The sequence below is a fragment of the Phycodurus eques genome, chromosome 6 (genome assembly GCF_024500275.1).
Source record: "Phycodurus eques isolate BA_2022a chromosome 6, UOR_Pequ_1.1, whole genome shotgun sequence".
Taxonomy (NCBI): Eukaryota; Metazoa; Chordata; class Actinopteri; order Syngnathiformes; family Syngnathidae; genus Phycodurus; species Phycodurus eques.
In genome coordinates this window covers 28,728,567-28,750,997 of record NC_084530.1, presented here as the reverse complement: position 1 = coordinate 28,750,997, position 22,431 = coordinate 28,728,567, and the positions used below count along the sequence as shown (strand labels likewise).

Sequence of the window (22,431 nt, the reverse complement as noted above, 5' to 3'; positions counted from 1 at the left end):
GGATACGAGCGGCCGAAATGAGTTTCCTCCGCAGGGTGTCCGGGCTCTCCCTGAGAGAGAGGGTGAGAAGCTCGGTCATCCGGGAGGATCTCAGAGTAGAGCCGCTGCTCCTCCGCATTGAGAGGAGCCAGATGAGGCGGCTGGGGCATCTGATTCGGATGCCTCCCGGACGCCCCACCGGGAGGAGACCCCGGGGACGACCCAGGACACGCCGGAGAGACTAGGTCCTTCGGCTGGCCTGGGAACGCCTCGGGATCCCCCCCGGAAGAGCTGGATGAAGTGGCTGGGGAGAGGGAAGTCTTGGGCGTCCCTGCTAAAGCTACTGCCCCCGTGACCCGACCCGGATAAGCGGTAGAAAATGGATGGATGGATGGATGGATGGATTTTATTCCTCTTCATTTGTCTTTCATAACAATAGAACTGACTGATGGGTAATCAATCTCATGATGATGTCATCCTGTTTTAAAAGAAATGTGCTTTAAAAAATGCCAGAGGGAATGTACACAGACCGGTCAGAACATTAGGTACATCTTTGTAAAAACCTTTTTGTTCCAGGTCATCATATGCAACTGTACCAAATATTTTGGCCACTGCGAATTTCCCACCAGTGAGCTTGTAGGATCCGACAATTCCTAATTACGTAAGACACTCAATGTCCCAGCATTTACTGCCCCATGCAACCTGTGCACTATCACAACATTCGCCCGGTCGGCGACACAAGAGCAACGTTGTTTTGCGCATACGGTGGGATGAACACTAATAGCGGCTAATAAGCCCTGCGTAAACCAAAATGCCATGAAACGCTTCCAAGCAACTCACACTAACGTCGTCCGCATGTTTGCTTTTCCACACTGGCGACGTCCTCACGTGAAGGCCAAAGCAGGAAGTCTTCAAACACGAGCAAGAACACGCACACACAAAAATAAAAATTGAAGTTAGGCAGTACAACACGCTGCATCTTGTTCCTGTTAGGATTGTTGGCTGCAGCTTTTATACAGCCTTCATAGAAACAAACAAGGTTTGTTCAACCGATTGCCCTCAGTTAGTTCTGTAAACAGATGTCAAACAAGCGCACACATACAAACACACACTGTTAAACTGCTCATTGTGATCATGACGACTATCCACAGGCCAAATGCACCACTCAAACGCCGTAATTCTTTTAAAATTGAATTGTGCATGTTTTAAGGTTGGCAGCCGACTGGTTAGCACATCTGTCTCTCAGTTCTGAGGACCGGGGTTCAATCCCCGGCCCCGCCTGTGTGGCGTTTGCGTGTTCTCCCCGTGCCCGCGTGGCTTTTCTCCGGGCGCTCCGCTTTCCTCCCACATCGCAGAAACATGCACGCTAGTTTGATTGAAGACACTAAATTGTCCTTGGGTGTGAATGTGAGTGCGAATGGTTGTTTGTTGCGACCTGCGATTGGCTGGCGACCAGTTCAGCGTGTGCCCCGCCTCTCGCCCGAAGATAGCCGGGTTCGGCTCCAGCACGCCCGCGACCCCGCGTGAGGAGAAGCGGTACAGAAACTGGATGGATAGATGTTTTAAGGTTGCCGTAGCGAAAATTCAATATACCACTATCTATAATGGCACTTTCATTTGGAACATTCAATAGCAGGAAACCTGCAATTTCATTCATCTCAAATACAAATTCAATTTCTTTTGTGTCAGGTTAAATTATGACAAATGATAAATGATCAAATAGTCTGAATGTCGATATTTTTTCGATGTCGTTTATGATCGATGATTTTTGAATGTTTGTTGTGCTGAAATGAAATGAAAATGGGGTCAAAGTACAGCTATTTTTTTGGGGGGGGGGATATTTAAACGTTATGCTCAAAAACAGTTATTTTAAACTATATACCATGAACTAATTGATTCCCATAACTTTATAGTGAACAAAAATGTAGCTTTTGCTCCCATTTATTCATGAGCTGAGCTCAAAGAATTTGTAATAATTATGCTTTTTAATCAGAATCTTGACATGCCACACCTGCGAGCGGGACGGATTATCCCGGCAAAGGAGAAGTGCTCACTAACGCAGATTTAGTCAACAATATTTTTGAGATTGACACCTGTTTTGCCAACAATATTTCTGAGAAATAGGCCCGATATGTACATGGCGAAAAGCTTAGATCTTTGCGTTCAGCTCATGAAAAATGAAAAAGATTACTTCTTATTTCCCTCAGCCATATCATCACCGTCTAATGAAAAGCATGAATCTACACAAAAACACCTAACCAAAAAAAAAAAACATTTTTGGGGGTGCTAAAAGAAAAAATATACACAATTTTCATTGCTAGCTTACAGTATGACCCTAAAACTCATCACAAATACGTCGGGTAGAACTCAAATGAGTTAAATAGTTAACGTCTGCTTTACAGAATTAGAATATAGAAGTGGCTGCGTGTATTTTGTATTGTGATGTACGGCGACCGAAGCCAAAGCAGGCCTCAGAAAACACGCACGTGTCTGACAGATGTTGATCTCTTGTTTACGCCTTCCCTCCTCCACCTGGGCCGGACCACCCGCACACCAGCGGCCCGCCAGCGCACACAGCGAGACTGCGGACGTCAAGTGGCCACCTCACTTTAACGAGAAGAGAAATTAAGAAGGAAAACGATTGTTCGAAGAAGCCAAGTTCGCCAGACAACTCATTAGGCACACCGACACGATGTGATTTGACGTTACGCTCGACACAACTATTGAAATTTTTGCCTCGACTTTCATTTAATGAACATACGCGCACACAAAATTACTTTCTGATGTGATTTTGGTTACCTACAGTCGACAGCGGTGGAATATTAGAAACTGTGATGCGATGCACTTCTATGGCAACGACGATATTAATACTGATGTATTACCATTATTATATTTGTAAAGTCCCCCCCAAAAAAGTCAACTTTAAAAAAATAAATAAATATATATATATATATATTATTGGATTGGCGTGTATATTCATAACAGGTCAAGTAGACAAAATACATTTGGATATGTTTATTTTAGGTTTATTCAGGGTTCATTGTCCTGTGTCGGTGCACTCCCTCCACCCTACATTTAAAGAATGAATGAATGAGATTACACACAGATTACACAAATTGCAGCACATGTACGAGCCTTTTAATCTTACAATTTTAACTCCCTTTTATGATGTGGTCAAATTGACCTGTTTCAAAGTTGAAAATTAGAAGAAGAAAAAAATCTATTGTCTATTATAAATTAATAATTTGTGTGTGTGTGTGTGTGTGAATGTTTGTTGTACATTATTTGCTTGAAAAACGAAGTGTACAATTCAATAATGACCTTGTCCTGTTAGGCCCTGCTGGGCCACTTGTCATCCTATTGAGTGTAAGCAAAACAAAAAAAACGTAATGCATTTACAATCCCAAAAATACAGAGCCATCGTATTTGACTTCCCCCCCCCCCCCCCCCCCCCCACGAAAACATTTTAAAAACTATTTGGCGGGCGAGTTTTCAACTTGAAGTCAATTTGAGCCACGACAAAACAAGAGGGTTGATCTCGCAATGCTGTTTTTGTGCTGCTTTAGATTGTGTGTAATCTGCTGCTTGGCTCATTCATTCGTGCATTCACTATTATTTAGATCACGGCTGCAAGCACAGGACGTTGGATGGTCAACGTTTGTCTCCCTCTAATGGCAAAAATACAAAATCGCTGCACTCCAGTCGCTGGTTTGGTTGAGTAAACTTAAGAAGAACCTTTTTCCAAACCGGTAAGCATGAAAGCCCTTTTCATTCATTCATATATATATATATTTTTTTTAAATAATCTTTGGCGGTATGGGCACAAGGTACGGCCCGTAAACACATGCTTTGATAAGTTTGGTGTGGAAGAACTTGGCCACGCCTGCGATTCGAACCTGGGCCTTCTCGACTGTAATCAAGCGAAAAAGCGCTAACCGTGACCTCGCAGTGCTGCCCGAACGGCAGAAGCGGTGTTATTCTGTTATTCTCAATCTCTGCCGGCAAATGTTTGAATGGCTTATGCAGGTGGAACCTTAGCCAGCAGACTTGATGATTGCACTGCGGTCACTCTAAATATTTGAATAAGAGTGTTGCCCAGTGACTCGCGGTCAGCACATTCGAAACATAGTTTTGAGGTTCGGGTTCGAATCTCAGCACCCGTGTGAAGTTTTGCGCGTTCCCGCTGTGGCCGACTTCCTCCCGCTCACCCAAAACATGCACGTTCGCTTCATCGCCAACTCTAAATTGTCCATAGGTGTGCACGTGAGTGTGGAATACGAGTTTGTGTTCGACCAGTCCAGAAAGCCAAAGTCCAAAGTCCAAAGTCCATCTCACCTGCGACCCTAATGAGGACAAGCACTACAGAAAGCGGGTAAGTGTATATTTAAATCAGAATAATGTAGAAAATCTGTACGTCTTCGACATCAAATCGGCTACGCAAATGATGTGGCACGCTTGGCGGTATTGGCATTTAAGCAGTTTGCGCTTTCGCAAAAGAGCTACGGCTCACATATGGTAATGAAATAAAACATAGTGTACATAGAGTACTTCCTATTACAACATTTCAGCGGAGGGACAATGAGAGAAGCGCGTGAGAGAAACTTGGAAAGCGACGCGACGTTTCCTATTTTTACAGGATGGCGGTCGACAACTAGCCGCACTCGACGGCGCTGATGAGGAGAAAATATGACACAAGGAAGACACAATATGCACCGTGTCGCCGTGACCTCACAACGCGCGTGCACGCCTGTTGTTCATCGCTATTATTGGTATTACTGAACTGCAATAAACTAGAAGAACCACCTGCTTTCTCCCTGCCAATCAGCAAAGAAATGGAATGGTATATATCAAGTACTGAAATGATCACTTCTACAGCAATCCTAGGAAATCACAATGTCCCACATCACTGGTGAGCTCCTTTTCAAACAGGCCTGGAGGCTGTTCGTGTGTTCCTTGCGGGCGCCATGTTGGTGATCCTGCGTTTCGTCTTCAGCGGAGTTAACATGCAGGAAGTCCAAATACTTGCGGAAAAGCCACATAAACGCGGGAGAAACGCCAGAGCCAGGACTCGAAACTACAACTTCAGACGCTCGTCCACCATGCTCCAAAAATGCTTAAAGGTATATTCCACAACTATTTCTTGTTAAAAAAATTTTAAAAAAAAAAGCAATTTTCACCCAAGCCACGACAAGAGTAGAGGACAGAATGCTGATTAAGCCTATCAGCTGCTGACACCTCTTGCTATATTTTCCAACATTTATTTATATTGATATTTATATTGGCGGCACGGTGGTCGACCGGTTAGAGCGTCAGCCTCACAGTTCTGAGGACCCGGGTTCGTTCCCCGGCCCCGCATGTGTGGAGTTTGCATGTTCTCCCCGTGCCTGCGTGGGTTTTCTCCGGGCACTCCGGTTTCCTCCCACATCCCAAAAAACATGCATTCATTGGAGACACTAAATTGCCCGTAGGCGTGACTGTGAGTGCGAATGGTTGTTTGTTTCTGTGTGCCCTGCGATTGGCTGGCAACCAGTTCAGGGTGTACCCCGCCTCCTGCCCGATGACAGCTGGGATAGGCTCCGGCACGCCCGCGACCCTAGTGAGGAGAAGCGGCTCAGAAAATGGATGGATATTTATATTTAGTGACTACCCTATACATTCCCGTGCAGTATCACTTGGTGGCGCTCTAAAATGATGTTGCGGAAAATGACGTATTTTACCTACGAACGGGCAGTAGGTCGACTGAGCCATAGCGAAAGGAGAAAGCATGCGGGGTTGGAAAGAGGAGACCGGAGAAGCATTTAGCTTACGTCATAGCCAAGCGATGAAGGCTTTGGTGTAATGCTGAATTCCAACTTTAGGGGGCGCCAGATATCACAGATTATAGCTTTAAATGAAGAAGAAAAAATCACGTGATGCACACAAATTCTGCAATTTTCTGAGATTTCAACTTTACATTTACAATACTGTAATTACAATACATGCCCTGTAAGAAGTTAACAAGCAGTTTTTTAAGTAACAAGAGAGAAAATTCCCGATCTTTATTGAAGTATGCCTTTTCAACTTCCTTCTAAGCAGCATCTTTGCACGATCGGATTTCGATAAGTGTACTTAATGAAGTGTCCAGTGAGTGGATTCTCTCAGCGCAGCGTCCCTGGCTTGCCTCCAAGTGTTGATGAGGAAAGTAGAGGGTGTGTTCAATCCAGGAAACAATTGATTGAGCCCATTATCTTCTCATTAGCTCCCCGGCTGAAATCCCCCTGGCTGCCGAAGGAAGTCTAAAGACAGATAGCAGACAATAAGGAGACACGTTTGTCTTCGAATCATCAATCAATGTCCTTGTGTTGTGCTTGTGTGCGTGCATACGTGAAAGTGAGAGACGCTCGCCTCACACCTGTGGCCGCGGCCGATGTATTCTATGCTGGAAAAGTTCGGAATCCACCCGCCCACATCGCCCTCACCAAGTCCACGAATACGACCCGCAAACAGCAGGCCTCTGGAAAGGCGAACCAGGAAGCGTGCACAGGAAACAGCTGTGGCCTGCATCCGCTCGTGCGCCCTGTGCCAGGTGCATCCTGGGAAAGTGAGCAAAAAAATTAATTAAATAAAAATACAAATGAACAAAATAATAATACAATGAGTCATAATATTAAATATCAATTTTACAATAATAACTTTTAGATTTTTTAAAAACATACCTGAACAGTTATAACATTAAGAAAAGGAAAACCTCATGTTTTAAAACTTTACAACGATAGTCGCAATTTTACCTATAAAAAAGGTCAATATTACAAAATCAATTTTCCCATAATTTGAGCCGAAAAAAAAGCTTCAACATTATGTGGACAGTCATACTGCAAGAAAATTAAAACAACCATTTTCTCATAATTAATACAACTTTATGATGACAGTAAAAAAAAAAAAAAAAAAAAGTTTGAATATTACCAGATTACATTTAAAATGTGAATGAAAACAAATCTTCATTTCATGGTAAAGTCACAATTTTATGAGGATTTCTTTATATTACAAGAAATATGTTATTATATGAAGAGCATAAAAATCATTATAATTTACAAAATAAATTCATAACTTTACAATATTTAAGTTCTGTGAGACAAGTTTGTAATATTATGAGAATAAAGTCCTAATATTAAGTCAATAAAAGTAAACAATTTTACAATCATAAAGGCATAATTTAAAGATTTTTTTTTTATTAGATGAATCGCCCTGATACTAATAAAAGTGAAACTTGTAATTATGTTGACAAAATTACAAAATGTTACCAGAAAAGTGCCTTAATAGAAAAAAAGTTATAATATATAAAAGGAAATAAACTGAGAATAAAGATGTAATATTACAAGAATGAAGCTATAATATTAAAAGAACAAAAACATACTGTACATTTAAAAGAAAAGCATATATCGCATATTTACGATAATGAAGTTCTATGAGGAAAGGTTGCAGTATTATAAAAATAAAGGCATAACATCAAGGGAATAAAATCTAGCAATTTAACAAAAATAAAGTTGCATTTCTAAGAGGGTTTTTTAATATTATTAAAAATAAAGTTGCAATATTAGGAGAAAATTTGATATGAATAAAGTACTACAAAAATTCTTTTGTCACTGAAAAATCAGGTGACGAAATTTGGTGTAAATTCAAACACAGAAATCATAGGGTTTTTCCTTCAGACCTGATCCCGATGAGGCGTTTCGGGGTTTGTGTCCTATTATTCATCGTCCACGTTTTTAAGCGTCCGGGGAAGAACGAGGCCGATAAACGAGCAGCAGCCGAAGAGAGGGGAAAAGGAGGAGAGAGCGCCTGTGTCGTGGCGAGCGTGCGCACCGTTGTTTGTCACTTTCTCCATCAATTGCACCGCCAATATTGCCTCAAACAATTAGCGGCTACGATCGCTATCACGCTGCACACAATAGTGTTGACATGCTGGAGAGGAAACATGATCATGGAGTCCACTTGGTGGAGTGCGTGTGTGTGCGTGCGTGCGTGTGTGTGTGTGTGTGTGTGAACAGGGAGAGCGTGGAAAATATTGAAAGTATTACTTTTTACAGTTTATACTGAATATTTGAAAAGATTGAGACAATTTTATTCCTGACCAGTGAAATTGCTTTAATTTAGTGAAATTTAAATGTCCTTCATTTATTCCTTTTAATATGCTCTTTTTTTTCTTTTTTTTTTGTATACAACCAGTATATAGTATGTCTGCTCTCCATCTTGCAGTAAAAATAAAAATAAAATAAAAATAATTCATCAAATTATAAATAATTAGAAATATAATGTACAACCCCAAATCCAATGACGTTGGGACGTTGTGTTAAACATAAATAAAAACAGAATACAATGATTTCCAAGACGAGCTATTTAATGTTCAAACTGATATAAATGGATCTTCCCTGAATTGCTCAGTCATTCGCAAGCAAAGATGAGGTGAGGTTCACCTCTTTGTGAACAAGTGCGTGAGAAAATAGTTTAACAATTTAAGGACAATGTTCCTCAACGTACAATTGCAAGGAATTTAGGGATTTCATCATCTACGCTCCATAGTCTCATCAAAAGGTTCGAAGAATCTGGAGAAATCGCCGCATGTAAGCGACAAGGCCGAAAACCAACATTGAACGCCCGTGACCTTCGATCCCTCAGGCGGCACTGCGTCAAAAACCGACGTCAATGTGTAAAGGATATCACCACGTGGGCTCAGGGACAATTCAGAAAAACAAAGTCAGTCAATATAGTTCGGCGCTACGTCCGTAAGTGCAACTTGAAACTCTACTATGCAAAGCAAAAGCCATTTATCAACAACACCCAGAAACGCCGCCGGCTTCTCTGGGCCCGAGCTCCTCTAAGATGGACTGACGCGTAGTGGAAAAGGGTTCTGTGGTCCGACGAGTCCGCATTTCAAATTGTTTTGGGAAATTGTGGACGTCGTGTCCTCCGGGCCAAAGAGGAAAAGAACCATCCGGACTGTCATGGACGCAAAGTTGAAAAGCCAGCATCTGTGATGCTATGGGCTGTGTTAGTGCCAATGGCATGGGTCACTTACACATCTGTGAAGGCACCATTCATGCTGAAAGGTACATACAGGTACAATTGGTAATTGTGTTCTATTGTAATAACGTTGAGATATCGCAAGCATTTTTTTGTTACCAACCCCCCACTTTGAAAAGAAATGTACCAGTTGAAAAATGTTTTATAGGCTTCTGAATTCAAAAGTAGTTATTCATCAATTTGTCGTGTAATTATATGAGGTGATAATTCCTTTATATGGGTTCACCGTCATAACGACCCTCAGAGGGAAGCCATAATTACGATGTGGCCCGTGACAAAAAATGGGGGCACCCATTGAGGGCATGCAGTAACTACTGATGAGTGGTGCGGTGGAATTCTTTTTTTGGTGTCGAAACACCTGTAAGAACCTGCGAGTTGATATCTTAATATAACCTGTGTTATTATCAGTGCTCCCAGCACAAGCAATTCAAGCCTATAGCGTGTCTATGGAACGTATGAGTGAACGAACACCATATCACGTGAATGTTAGTCAACTGGTGTACGGACGTTGCTGAGCCGGAACATTGAGGAAGGGTGGGCCCGGCCCCCTCCGTTCACACGTGGGGGGGGGGGGGGCAAGTCAGAAAGGCCATCCCCCAGGGGACGCAGCCAAGGGCACGCCACCCACACCCCAGGACCCAGGGCGGTGCCCTAGCCCAACTGAAGCACCCCGACCAGTCCCAAAGGGAGGGGCACGGGCACCGGACCACCGCCGACCTGACAGCTGGAAGCCCACAGAGAAAAAGGGTGGGGGGGCACCCCCTCCCCGCCCTACAGCTAGTCCAGTTGTGCCTCTGTGTCACGTCAGTTTGTTTATAAGTAGTTCGTTGCTTTCTTTTGGTCTGTACCCAGGATTTCTTTGTTACTTTGTTTTTTTTTGGGGGGAGGGGGATTCTGTTTATTTAGCATTTAGATTTTTCCATGTGCCTTGTTTTCCTTTTTGTGTTTTAAACATAAATCTTTTGTTGCTTCTTGCTACCGTACCTCCACAGTTTCCATTGTCACCACAAAATCGTAACAAGATTTTTCCACAGATCACTTTACTACTGTACTACTGTCAGGTTTATACTGAAAAATTTAACAAATACAACAAAAAGTTTCTTGTTTTTTTTTTTGTTTTTTTAAATTGCAACCCCCTTTAAGGGTTTTAGGTTCAAATGAACTGGTGACTTAGGTAACAATCGTAAGCGATGAATGGAGAATTCAAGTTTATTCCAGTCCCTTCTGTTGTATTTTGCTGTGTTGCAGGCAAATAGACGGCTTGATCAAGCGGAACAGCAGCTGCTGGATGCAAAGCGGCAGAACACAACACACGGAATATTCGAAGTCGACATTTTCCGTCTCGCGTGCAGCTACGACATTGGCGACGAAGATGATGAACATCATCATCAAGTACAGTAATAATCTAAGCGTAATGGCGCCGATGACAGATTTGTCTCACAATTACTCAGCAAAGCGTTCTCTTTCCCAGGACCTGGAAGGTCACGTTACAGTAGAGTGGACATCATGTTTGTGGCCGTCAGAGGAGGAAACCACCGAGGGAATGGAGGAGAGGGGTCGACCTCAAGGTCGTGACACCCGCAGACGGCCACCGCTCGCCGGAGAACAAAGAGCAGCCGTGAGACACATTTAGGAAGGAAGTCGGAGAGGAAAGTGGCCATGATGACGACTCTTATTGGCCATCGGCGACACAGGTGCGCCATGCCGACGCGTCCCGAATTCCGCTCCGGTCCCGTCAATGAAAATGTTCCGTCCTGTCACTCGCAGGGGCGTCGAACAGGGGGGGTGGGGTGCTACAACTGTCCCCCAATTCAATGTGCGCCTTGACAGTATAGCGAAGAAGTTGGATGGTCACATTTTATGCATGAATATGCAGACACAACATTATGAACAACTAGCACAATATTCATCATTGTAGCTCTGGATCATTTGTGTACTTTATATTGCTTCATGACCACATTTCCCATTTCTGGACAACGTAACAGTTTTCAATCAACCTAACGTGCGTTTTTGGGGGAACGTGGGAGGAAGCTGTAGTGCCCTGACAAAACCCACGCAAGCAAGGCAGCAACCCTGAATCATCAGACGTGCTGACCACTTGGCCCACTGTGCTGCTGTATGCTGATATTATTATAGATAACATTTAAATAAAAGACCTTCAGAATTAGCATTAGCATCGTCGTGTTCAATTGCATATTTATAGATCTTATAACAGCTGAGTATTGTGTAACAGCAGAAGCGTTTTTTTGTGTTCACGTGGTTGCCAAAGCAAAAGTCGCCAACGTTTGTTTGCATACGTTTTGGAGCATGAACATAATCACGCCCGAACGAGGCCCGCGTGTGCGCACTACAACGTCACAAGGCTGACTGCAATCCAGTCAGTCTACTACTGAGCATTTGTAGTCTTAATACGTGTGTGTGCCTCAAGCTCCGTGTGTGTTATGAAAAGTGTGTGTGTTGGGCTTGGTGTTGGTATTGTGGGTGGGTGGGGGGGCAGTATAGGTTTCTTATCTGTAGGCCACAGGCAGCTTTTGAGGCTCTTATCAGCAGCCGCCACATTGTAGCAGCACATCCTCTTGTCCAGCAGGGAGCGGAAAACTCTCCTCGCAACAGGGGCACCCCCCCACCCCCCCGGCCCCCATACCCACACCAACATACTGCTTCTCTCTCTCGCCCTCTCTCCGTGACCCCCACCCCACCTTCTTACTTTCTGTGTTCCAGCATTCCGACTGGCAGCCAGTGACAGCATTGTGTCGTCTTGGCGACGGACGGACAGAAAGTGAGCGAGAGACGTGACGGATGACAGCAGTGTCAACATCATCTGCATTGCGTGCCTCCAGTCTTCTTTTGCTCTCATTTGTCTTCCTCCACTTCTGGATCTACACGTTTATTCATTTATTCCTTTAAAAAAAAAAAACTTTTTCCAAAGAAAGAGTTTGAGTGGCGTGTCAGACATTTTTTTGCTCCAAAGACAGAACGAAACATCGATGACGAGATACCACATGAGCCTCTCCGTTTTATTGACACATTTGTGGACACTGAAGCCACATGGGGACCATCATGTACATGTGAGTATTACGTCGGTTTATATGTTTTTGTTCAGCATATTTATGAGACCGCCTGTTTTAAAGTGCATCCAGCATCACAAAGTGCTTCAATGCAGCCTTTTCTTGACGTTTTACCATTTTAAGCAGGACGGAGGAGCCGAATTCACACTTTTCGAGACAAATTTGAGCCGGCTCACTAATTAAGACTGAGAAATCACAAATTAATCAAGCATAACATTCGACCACTAATACATTTTTCTCTGTTATAAAATGCGAGTATAGTCAATGGAATTACAATGTAAGGCACAATTTAGTTTTTGGGTAAAACAAAAACAAAACAACAATAATGCTTGTTCATACCGGTGTAGTAAGCATTAAGGAAACAGCTGTGGCATATTCATATTCCTCGGGTGGTGGTCTAATTAATGTGTTCAACACAGGATCAATATATTTTGTCCTTTACTGTCGGTCTAGGTTACATTTTTCAGCAGGTTATCTTAACTAAGAACATTTTTGAGAAACATAATAGATGTTACATCACGTCTGTTTTGCTACTTTCAACGATCATTTACATCACGAGTATATACAAGCGTATTTATTCTATGTCATAAACACAAAAGTAATTATATATTTAAAATATATATTTTGTATTTAAATTTATTATTGTAGGTTCAAATCTGATCGAACTCATCAAATTGATTATTTAGGACAAGCAAAATGTATCAATACATACTGATTACCAAAAAATAATATTTAGACCTACACACAATACCAACATATTGATTTTGTTGACAATTCATCATAAACCCCGGCAAAAATATATATGTTATTTACACAAATATAATTTTTTGCTGTATGTATTGTACGGTATATAAACGGGGAAATAATAATAATCTTTTCGTTTTCAAGCTGTTGTAGCTGTTAAACACTGATAAGTTAAAAATGCGTCATTTCAAAATGTTTGTTATCCTAAAACAACAAACAATGCAACTGCGCCTCATTGTGAAAGCGGGAACTGTCCAAACATAAAAGTCATGACCATTAAGGGACAGCAAAACAGGAACGAGCGCTATTGCAAAACCGAGAAGACGACGGTGACTCAGGACCGACGCCAACAGCACGTCGGCCTCTGCACTGCTTCAGTGGATTCAAATATGATATTAGTGAGCAGCGCTTTCCTTCACTGCGTGCTTTTGTGTCCCTGCGTGGCGTGCACAGCTCGACATACCGTACGTGCAGTAGGTCTTCCTCTAAATATATATACGCCAACTATACATGAAATCCCACGTGTATGTCTTTCTTTTGTTTCCCAGACGCTTTGATATGCATCCAGTCTTTGCCAGCCGGGGACATTTTCAACGCTTTAAAGGATTTTGACTCGCTTCCTGCAAACTTACGTACACACACACACACACACACACACACACACACACACACGAACAAACTCATTTGACACATCAGACAATCGGCATTGCAGGATGTGTTTCAAGGACAAATACAGATATCCAGTTGGGGTCACGCTGCGTCCCCACCGCCGTTAAAAGTCACTCGAGTGCAATGTTGGAAAGTTATGAACATAACGATAACACGATAAGAACAATTACAGCTATGCGCGATTCAAGGGGGCAATGTAAACGCCGCGTTACTCTGCACGAGCTCGACTCCTCCAACCGAAAGAACGCAACTTGTGTGTAGAGCCCAACCGCTGGTTCGAAAATTATTATTTATTCACGACAAATAATGGAATTTTGTTCATCTATCTATGGCAGCGAGGTATGGTGACAGGCCAAACAATTAAATGCCCTTCCACCAGATGGCAGATGGTACAATTAACCCGTTGCCATTCATAGCACAGAAGAATAGCAAGCAGGTCAATTTAAGAGGACCTCATTTCATCCTGAGGACATTTGTGAGTAAATTGAGACCACATCGTTATTTTGGTGACATTTTGGGTCTGCTGGTATGCAGTTAGATTGTTCGATTTTCGAATATGCGACTTAAAGGCGGGGAGACAACATTGTAGAAAGTTCACGTGTGAGTCCTCCCTGATTGTGAAAAATGCTATATAAATGAAATGTACTTACTTACATGCAGGATGAAACTTGCAGTTGTGTGAGGTAGAGGAAAAAGTATATATATATATATAATTATTAAAAAAAAGAACATATATTGCAACAACGCCTATGGAAAGCGAACGTGCGTTGTGTGAGGTGGTGCACGTGAGCATGTTAGTCATCATCGTATTCAGGAACCGCAAGGACAACACACACTAACACACACACACACACGCACGCACACACACCAAAGAGGAGCTTGCACCATGATGGAGAGGACGAACCCCGTAGAGCCACCCGCCTCCCCGCACCCCTTCCCCAACTCCTCGCCTCCGTTGTGCGATTGCGAGGGCAAAGATGTCTCCGAAAGCACCGAGACGACCGTATCGACCAATGTGAGCGTGGAGGCCGTCGTCACGGAGACGGACGACCCTCAAGACGGGCCGTCAGCCGGCGTTTCTCCCACCGAGTCGCCGAAACTCGCCGCTCCGCCGCCACTGCTGCCATCCAAGATCAATCTGGGCCCGCGCCCACCTCCACCTTCCTCTGCTGCAACCTCATCCTCATCATCATCCTCCTCCTCTCCACTTCCGTCGCACATCCCAGTCATCAGCCTGGCCCACAGCAAGCCCCCTCTGGCCATTCCCAGCCCGTCACTGACCGCCCTGCACCCGATTCCCAAAAAGCATCCTCACCTGGAGCTGCGTCGCACTCAGCTGGCCTGTCTGCCCGTCGGCGGTTCTGGAGGCTCGGCGGGGTCCGCGGGTGGAGGCGCTCCATCGGGGCTGCGGGCTCAGACGTACCTGCAGCCTGCTCATCCATTCTTCTCCAGGTGAGGACACGTTTTCCGCTTTATACTTAAGAACGTCTCTTTTAGAACAGGAAAAACAGAGGGAATGTATTACTTGTTTTGTTTTTTTTAACAATATTTGAATGTACTGTCTGTTCCTCTCTTCCTTATTGCATCATGAACACTGACTTCAATTGAAGCAAGGGAGGCCTGCAGTTTAGAAGTTGTCCTGGGTTCCGTTGTGACCTCCTGGATGAGTCGTTTCTGTGCTCATGGAATTATTTTTGTACGCTGCCCACTCCTGGGAAGGATAACCACAGTTCCACGTTTTCTCCATTTGTGAATAATGGCTCTCACCGTGGTTCGCTGGAGTCCTCGAGCTTTAAAAATGGCTTTGTAACCCTTTCCAGACTGATAGATGTCAATTACTTCATTTCTCGTCTGTTTTTGAATTTCTTTGGATTGTGACATTTTGTTGCAGCTTTTTTAAAGATCTTTTGGCCGACTTCATTTTGTCAGACAGGTTCTGTTTAAAGTGATTTCTTGATTGAGCAGACTCGAACAGCGAAACATTTGAGGGGTTAGTCAGAGGCACTTTAAATGGCGGCAGATGTGCGCTGACTCCCATTTAACATGTTGAATGTGTGAATTGGTTAATTGTGTACACAGCCCAACACCAGTTGTAATAGGGTGTGCACATTTGTGCAACCATATTATCTCAGTAAGCATGTGGGAGAACATCCGCACAGAAAGCAGAGTTTCGACGCCGAACCTCGAAACTGTGAGGCAGATGTGCTAATCACATGCCACCATGCCACCGCTAATTATTGTTATTATTTGAATGATTATTGTTAATACAGTGCACCCGCATACTCGTGGTTTGGCACCTGCAGATATTTATTTTTTCTTTGCAGGGAAACCCACACCAAAAAGTGCTGGTTCATCCCAACTTATTCAAGATTGTTTTCCTGCTTCAAAAAAAGAAAAAGAAAAATGATCAAATGATCACTATTTGCCGTCTATATAAAAAAATAAAAAATAAAATTGTGATCAGCTATACACTGTATCTGACGAAAGCTCACATCATGGAAAGTTTGCTCAATGAATTGGCAAAATGCTACAAGCAAAAACTGGCCCCCCCAAAAAAGAAAACTTTTAATCCCTCCAACTGTGCATCTTGCCGACTCCCAAAAAAGGATTTTCTGCCACAGCAGAAGCAGGATTGTGCACGTGAGCTTCCTTTATGACTCCTCCGTCTGTCTCGTGCGCTTGCACCAGGAGGAGGCCTTGATCAATTCCACCCGATTCATGAGGTGCAATCATCCACTAAGTGACCTTTATTAGACTGATCGCCCACGTTGCACGCACTCGCAATCAATGACGCCCCCCACCCACCCCCACCCACCCACAAGCTTCCGGCTCTGCTAACAAAATCCATCTCGTTAATTTCTTGTCTTCCTTCAGCTCTTTCTTGGGCACCTCGGGAGGAAGCTATGGTGCCATCACCAGCGGCCGAGTTAAGAGAAGACCTTCGCTGCACTTTGAGATGGAGATCAATGATTGTGAGTATATGCAAACGCTTGGATGAGTGCAGGTTGACCTTGCAGGAATTGGATCGGATTGGATACAAAAAAACTCTTTCGTAAAATGGATCTATTTTTGCGATTTTCCCTAAAATTCACTTTGTGTCATACTTGTTTAGTCTTTATGACTTGACAGTAGATCAAATATGACACCAAAAAAAATGTCTTTGGGGGGGGGAAGTACAACATCTCCTTTTTAAGTGAATCTTTCTTTTATTAAAGAATCTTAGTTTTAGTTTTTGCACTAATTGGAAGTGCATCATGCATTATGTATACCATGTTTGTGGATGCATTGATTTCCACATTGTCCCTTGGAAAAAAGACCTAAGACCCGGCCGGTGCAACGTTTTGTATATCATCCTGGGGTAAAAAAATTAAATAAAATACAAAAATGCTGCAAGTCAACAAATGACATCACAGAAAAAGAGAAATACTGTCAAAACAAATAAACAAAAGGTTCTAATTTATATCAACAAGAACTATGGTGAAATGGAAAAACATTTTGATTGGCACCTTTATCCAGATCCGCACAAAATGGATTGATGTCCCGACCAACAATTCAAACAATATCGGTGACGTTGTTTTGGCAGATTCCTGGGGGAAACCCCCCCTCCCCCCTCCCCACTAAAATCCAGTAAATATCAGGATATCAAGCTTTATAAGGCAAGGAACCACATCCGGAAATGTATGTCAAAATGGCCTCACTAGAAGGCGGTGTGGACCACACAGTCAATTATTGAAAAAAAGCTGACGATAATAATATCATCCATTTTTTTTTTTTTTTGATGACGCATTTCTTCACTGAAGTTGCGGGTGTGCTGGAGTCAATTTCCGACCCAACTTGCATGTTCTTGGAATGCGCAAGAGTAATAATAAAGAAAAAACACTTCATTCGGGTAGCACAGTGAGCAAGCGGTTAGCACTTCTGTCTCACAGTTCTGAGACTCGGGTTCGAAACTTGGCTTCCTGTGTGAAGTCTGCATGTCTGCATCCGCCCTAATGTGCATACATTCGGTTCATTGAAGACTAAAATTGTCGCAATTTAAGCGTTTGTCAAATAAACGTTTCCCATTGAAATGAACTGAAAGCCCATTAAGCCGTCCAAAAAACAATCTTTGAAAAATAGCACTGCATTGTATACTAATGGAAGAGAATGTGAAGAAATAAACTTTTATAATTATTGTACGTACTGTAGTATGTGTGTGTTGGATGAGTGCCTTTAAGAGGCGTGGCCTAGTGAGTGTAGTCAGTCTGCGCGTGAGCGATTGTTAGAGCGTGACTTTTGACCAACTGCAGCTTCTTGCGAGCGTTTTCATCTCGTCCAGGTGCTTCTCAATCAAAGGAGAGTTTATTGGATTCCAGCATAGCAATTCCATATGTAAATAAATTATAGATTCATTCAACACAGCAAAGCACTTTTCAGAAGGCCAATTCAAACCTAATTTCCATTTTTAAAAATCTTTTGGACAGTTTCCGATGCTAATTTCTTGGAGATGGTGAAATGTGGAATTTCTTTAGCTGTAAGCTCATATCATCAAAATAATAAAACAGTTAATAACAAACACTGTAGTGAATCTGAGTTTATGAACTGAACAACCAAAATATGTATAGTCCAATTCTAATTTATTGAGATCTACCTGTACTGTATGTTTGTGTTTGACTTTTTGTCCCATTCAAAAAAAAAAAAAAAAAAAAAAAAAAGTGCATTGGTGACTTTTAGTCTTCCCCAAATGTGAGCGCATTACAGTACCTTAAGTGCTTAATTTTTCTTGTCGTACTTAAGCAGCTCGTAACTGCAATTTTGGCTTGCAACACAGAAGAAAATAAATAAAAACCTGGATGTTGTGACACTCATAAATCAAACTAGCACTGTATACAAAAATAAATGTAATCAAACTATTGAAATACTATAGTTACAATCTTTCTTTAAGTTTAATAAAGTCAAATAAAGTGTTAATCCCGTAATGGTAACAGTGACAGTTTGGTCCAACTGAGGTTTTTTCTTTATTTTTTTTATTTTGCGTGCAGCAGGTCCACCTCAGAAAATCGCCCGCCGAGTCTTCACCAACAGCCGCGAGCGCTGGCGGCAGCAGAACGTGAACGGCGCCTTCTCCGAGCTCAGGAAGCTCATCCCCACGCATCCGCCCGACAAGAAGCTGAGCAAGAACGAGATCCTGCGTCTGGCCGTCAAGTACATCAACTTCCTGGTCACCTTGCTGGACGACCAGGCTCAGGACGGGAGCAGGGACTCCGACTCGGACGAGGTGGCACGGAAGACTGACTTATCGGGGCTAGACAGTAAACTGGAGCCTCTCTTTCAGTGCGACACGCCCCCTCCATCCCAAGGCGCCTCACCGCCTTCAACCTGTCCCCCTTTGACGAGGACTCACCGCTACAAACGAGACTCTGCCGACTCAGCGACTCCGCTCGCCGCCTCGCCGACGAGCTCCAGTTGCGACAGCGACCTGAACAGCGACGACAGCTCGGGGGCGAAGGCCTCAGTGGTGACACGTGGCGCTCTGGGCAAGGTCAAAGGTCAGATAAGGATGTTGGCAGCGACAAATGACGAGCGGTGACCACAGGGGGGATGGAATGCGACGGATCCGATACCAAAGAGAGATGCGGCTTGCTCACATTAGAAGAGGTTGATATTATGTCATTGTGTCCTTTCCAGTAAAGTGCAAACATTTGTTCATGTTGCGTTCAATGTGTTTCATTCCCCAATTAGTTTGATCCTAAGGAAAAAAAAAAAAATAAAATCTCAAGGTGGGATCTATGACCTGCCCATAAAGCTTTCTGAATCAACCTGAAACGGTTCCTATTTTACAAACATAATTAAAAACTTTGATAAGCACTGAGTACGTAGAAGAAATCTCATGAACATAGCTCGACAATTGCTTTTGCAAGACATTCTTTCAATGGAAAATTGACTTTTTAGTTGCTCGTATACACGTACTCAGGTCACTGGAGTGCCTGCCCACTCATCAAGTGTGCAATTACACAACCAAGCATTTTCTTTTTTGTGATGTCAGAAAATGCGTCCAGATTTTGGATGCATTGTCCCATATAACAGTGTGGCTTATTTTTCTCATTTAATTTTAATACTACCGCCCCTGACACCAGGTTTCTCCGCCCGCAACTTCGCAGCCACCCGTGCGAAGATCAGATATTTTATTTTCGAGATTACACGGAACCACTATCATGTCAAATCCAAAAGCTAAGCAGAGCTGCATTGTTGTTGGATGCAGAGATTAGTACAATTAATGTTCTATTCTGATAACTGTTACGTAAAGTAAACACACTATATAAGCAAGCAATCACTAGCATAGCCACCAGTCGAAACACCTCATGTGGACGACATGCAAAAAGAAACACAATTTAGCATTCAGTAGCTTTTGTACAAAGCCCAAGTTGGGACCTTGTGTAAAATGTAAATAAAATAGAATACAATGATTTGCAAATCCTTTTCTACCTGTATTCGATTGGATACACTACAAAGACGAGATACAATGTCATTCCTTAAACCTGACCCGCCACCTCAAATAATGGCTAAAAATGTGAGGTTTTTATGTTAAAATATGTTTTCCATACAGCATACACACCACGTTTTGTGCAACACGGAGATTTTTAGCTCAAGTTGCTGGCTTAGTTCGCACAACAATGCTTATTTTTTTCCAGGATCATTTTCAACTAAATTCTTGTGAAGACAGATTATACGTGCTGGTGATGACGGATTAATAACGTGAGTCATAAACCGTAGGTAAACAAAGAGTATGTGCCGTGACACCCCAAAGACGGATGTGAGTGTTTGCTGAAATTATGTTATGACAATGGCTGCCGTGGAAAAAAAGATCTTTATCATAACCCCATGATGTTTTTCAAGGGTACTTTTCTTTTTTTTTAATGATACAGTATGATGGCGCGCACATTCGCCTTTGTGTGTGTGCGTGTGTTATGGTGGTGTTTGACAACCAGCAAGGATTTATGTAGCCACAGCAACTGTAGATATGTGGCAATGTGTAAAGATGCAGGATGTGGTTCAAGATGGGATTTAGTTTAATGCGCAGGGTTGTTCATTAGCTTCCTCGGGAGTGGGTGGGGGGCATTCTACATATCGGATATATTTGGGCATCACGGTGACAACTGCATGGATGTTGAGGGGGACAGAAAACGGTCCAGGCTGTTTCTGGGAAGCCCCATGCACCCACTTTTGGAACCACATAACAGGAAGTATGCACAATATTTCACACCCACCCCAAAACCACATTGGCAACCAAACCTCCCACCCCAATATATATAAAAAAAAATAAAAATCCAGCCGTTATAGCAGGAGTGGGATACAGTCAGTGGGCCATCTGATCCAGCCCACTATGTAATTTTACGAACAAACAAAATATCTTATGTCATATCATATTTTTTTCAGGTTTAGTGTGGCCCCTGGAGGAAATTTATGAAAACTAAAATGGCTCAAAGTAAAATTGTCTAGTAACCGGCAGGCTTGGACATGCGGCTCGCTCACTTCTTTAAACCAATCATTTATATTCTCAGGCCTGTAATATTTATTTGGGTTTTTTTCTAAAATGAGTATGATGAGAATGTATTTGTTTTAAAATTAATTAATATTATCAAATAATTGATTTATCATAGATTAAATTGTATGATTTAAAACGTCCTACTTATAAATTGTTTTCCTAAAATTTTTTAATTCATATTCTTTTTAAATGTATCTTGTTAAACAAGTGGTTCATTGATTTGAAATGAAATATTTATTATCCCAATATATAATGTATAAACAATTTCTTTGTTTCTTAAAATGTGTTGATTAAAATGTATTCTTTTTAAATGTACATTTATCTTTTTTTTTTTTTGGTCCTGTTCAGCTGTTAGCGCAAGCAGAATGGAAAATCTGTATCACTTTTATGCCGGAACAGTTTTACTGTGTCACAGTGGAGTTTTTATGCTTCCACTGTGTTTTCTTGGCATTATAATTGAACTTTATTGAGAATCAGAGTCGATCAGTCAAACAGAACAAAGTTTCTAGAGGGGAGAAACAAAGACAAAAGAGAAAGCACTCCTTGCAAACAGGAGGAGAGACAACAATGAAACATTAAATATGAGTGTTGCATGGGGCTGTAGTGCTACACCCTGGGAGGGAAGGACAGGACAAGATAGAACAGGACAAGGACAGGAGAAGAAGGGGGGGGGGGGGGGGGGCCCAGGGAGCAGCCGCAGGCCATGAGAGGGGAGACCCGACGCAAAGCAATCATCCAGCCCAGGGGGGCCCGGCCTCAGGAGCCCCACCATGAGTGAGAACCCACCTTTCCCCCTGTTACTATGACTGCCAGGTCCCCGACTATCAGCGCCCCCCCAGACGTGCTGATACCCGGTCCGACACCCACACCCTCCCGATCCCAACCAGTGCCCCAGTAACTAATTGACATTTGTATATGTGCCCAGATGTGATTAGTGAGAAAAATATATACAGTGAGGGATGTGAGCGTGTGCGAAGCGAGTGATTCAGAGGCATGGCTCCTGCAGGTCGGGCCCAGCAGGCCGGACAACCACCGACGAAGAGTGCTACCCTACCAGAGCCGCAGTACCGACACCCCCCCCCCCCCCCCCCGCCCCCGCCCCCACACACACATTGCCGCCAGCACCCACTACCCATCCAGAGTGCGGGAGGTGGACCCCGCCCCAAAACCAGGTAGGGACACAAAACCCCACAGCTTGCAGCGGACCGCCCGGCTCCCCCACGGGAAGAGGAAGAGACGACCGCAGCGGGACGTAGAGAAGAGGAGGAAGCAGGCCCGAGGAGAGACAGGGGCGCCCCACCGCCCCCACCAGCAGTCAGAGCGGGGGACCCAGGCGGGCGCCAGCTGGCACAACTCCGGCACCCACGGAACATGGGCGAGTCACCA

At 43.3% G+C, this 22,431-nt stretch overlaps 1 protein-coding gene and 2 long non-coding RNA genes across 4 annotated transcripts; 2 read left to right on the top strand and 1 right to left on the bottom strand.

Moving 5' to 3' along the window:
* Window positions 1-5,966: 5,966 nt before the first annotated feature.
* Window positions 5,967-7,837, bottom strand: LOC133404644 (uncharacterized). Its single transcript, XR_009768853.1, has 3 exons — window positions 7,670-7,837; window positions 6,371-6,551; window positions 5,967-6,254 (listed from the first exon to the last, which is right to left on the bottom strand). It is a non-coding gene; the product is annotated as an uncharacterized LOC133404644 (long non-coding RNA).
* Window positions 7,838-10,348: 2,511 nt separating this feature from the next.
* LOC133403678 (uncharacterized) lies at window positions 10,349-10,768 on the top strand. The gene is made up of 2 exons (XR_009768722.1): window positions 10,349-10,431; window positions 10,511-10,768. It is a non-coding gene; the product is annotated as an uncharacterized LOC133403678 (long non-coding RNA).
* A 995-nt stretch (window positions 10,769-11,763) lies between these two features.
* lyl1 (LYL1 basic helix-loop-helix family member) lies at window positions 11,764-19,208 on the top strand. 2 transcript variants are annotated; one of them, XM_061680479.1, is made up of 4 exons: window positions 11,764-12,107; window positions 13,400-14,972; window positions 16,395-16,492; window positions 18,545-19,208. In XM_061680479.1, the coding sequence occupies exons 2-4, from the start codon at window positions 14,407-14,409 to the stop codon at window positions 19,087-19,089; spliced, it is 1,209 nt and encodes a 402-aa protein (XP_061536463.1). In that variant the 5' UTR covers window positions 11,764-12,107; window positions 13,400-14,406; the 3' UTR covers window positions 19,090-19,208. The 2 variants fall into 2 exon arrangements, with proteins under 2 accessions (XP_061536463.1, XP_061536462.1); XM_061680478.1 differs by having other exon boundaries at window positions 18,542-19,208.
* The last annotated feature ends 3,223 nt before the right edge of the window (window positions 19,209-22,431 follow it).

Excerpts from the sequence above, each read along its gene's own strand:
- lyl1 (XM_061680478.1), top strand. The coding sequence starts at position 14,407 with ATGATGGAGAGGACGAACCCCGTAGAGCCACCCGCCTCCCCGCACCCC. Across the intron at positions 14,973-16,394 it reads GCTCATCCATTCTTCTCCAG|CTCTTTCTTGGGCACCTCGG; the intron begins GTGAGGACACGT and ends GTCTTCCTTCAG. Across the intron at positions 16,493-18,541 it reads TGAGATGGAGATCAATGATT|CAGGTCCACCTCAGAAAATC; the intron begins GTGAGTATATGC and ends TTTTGCGTGCAG.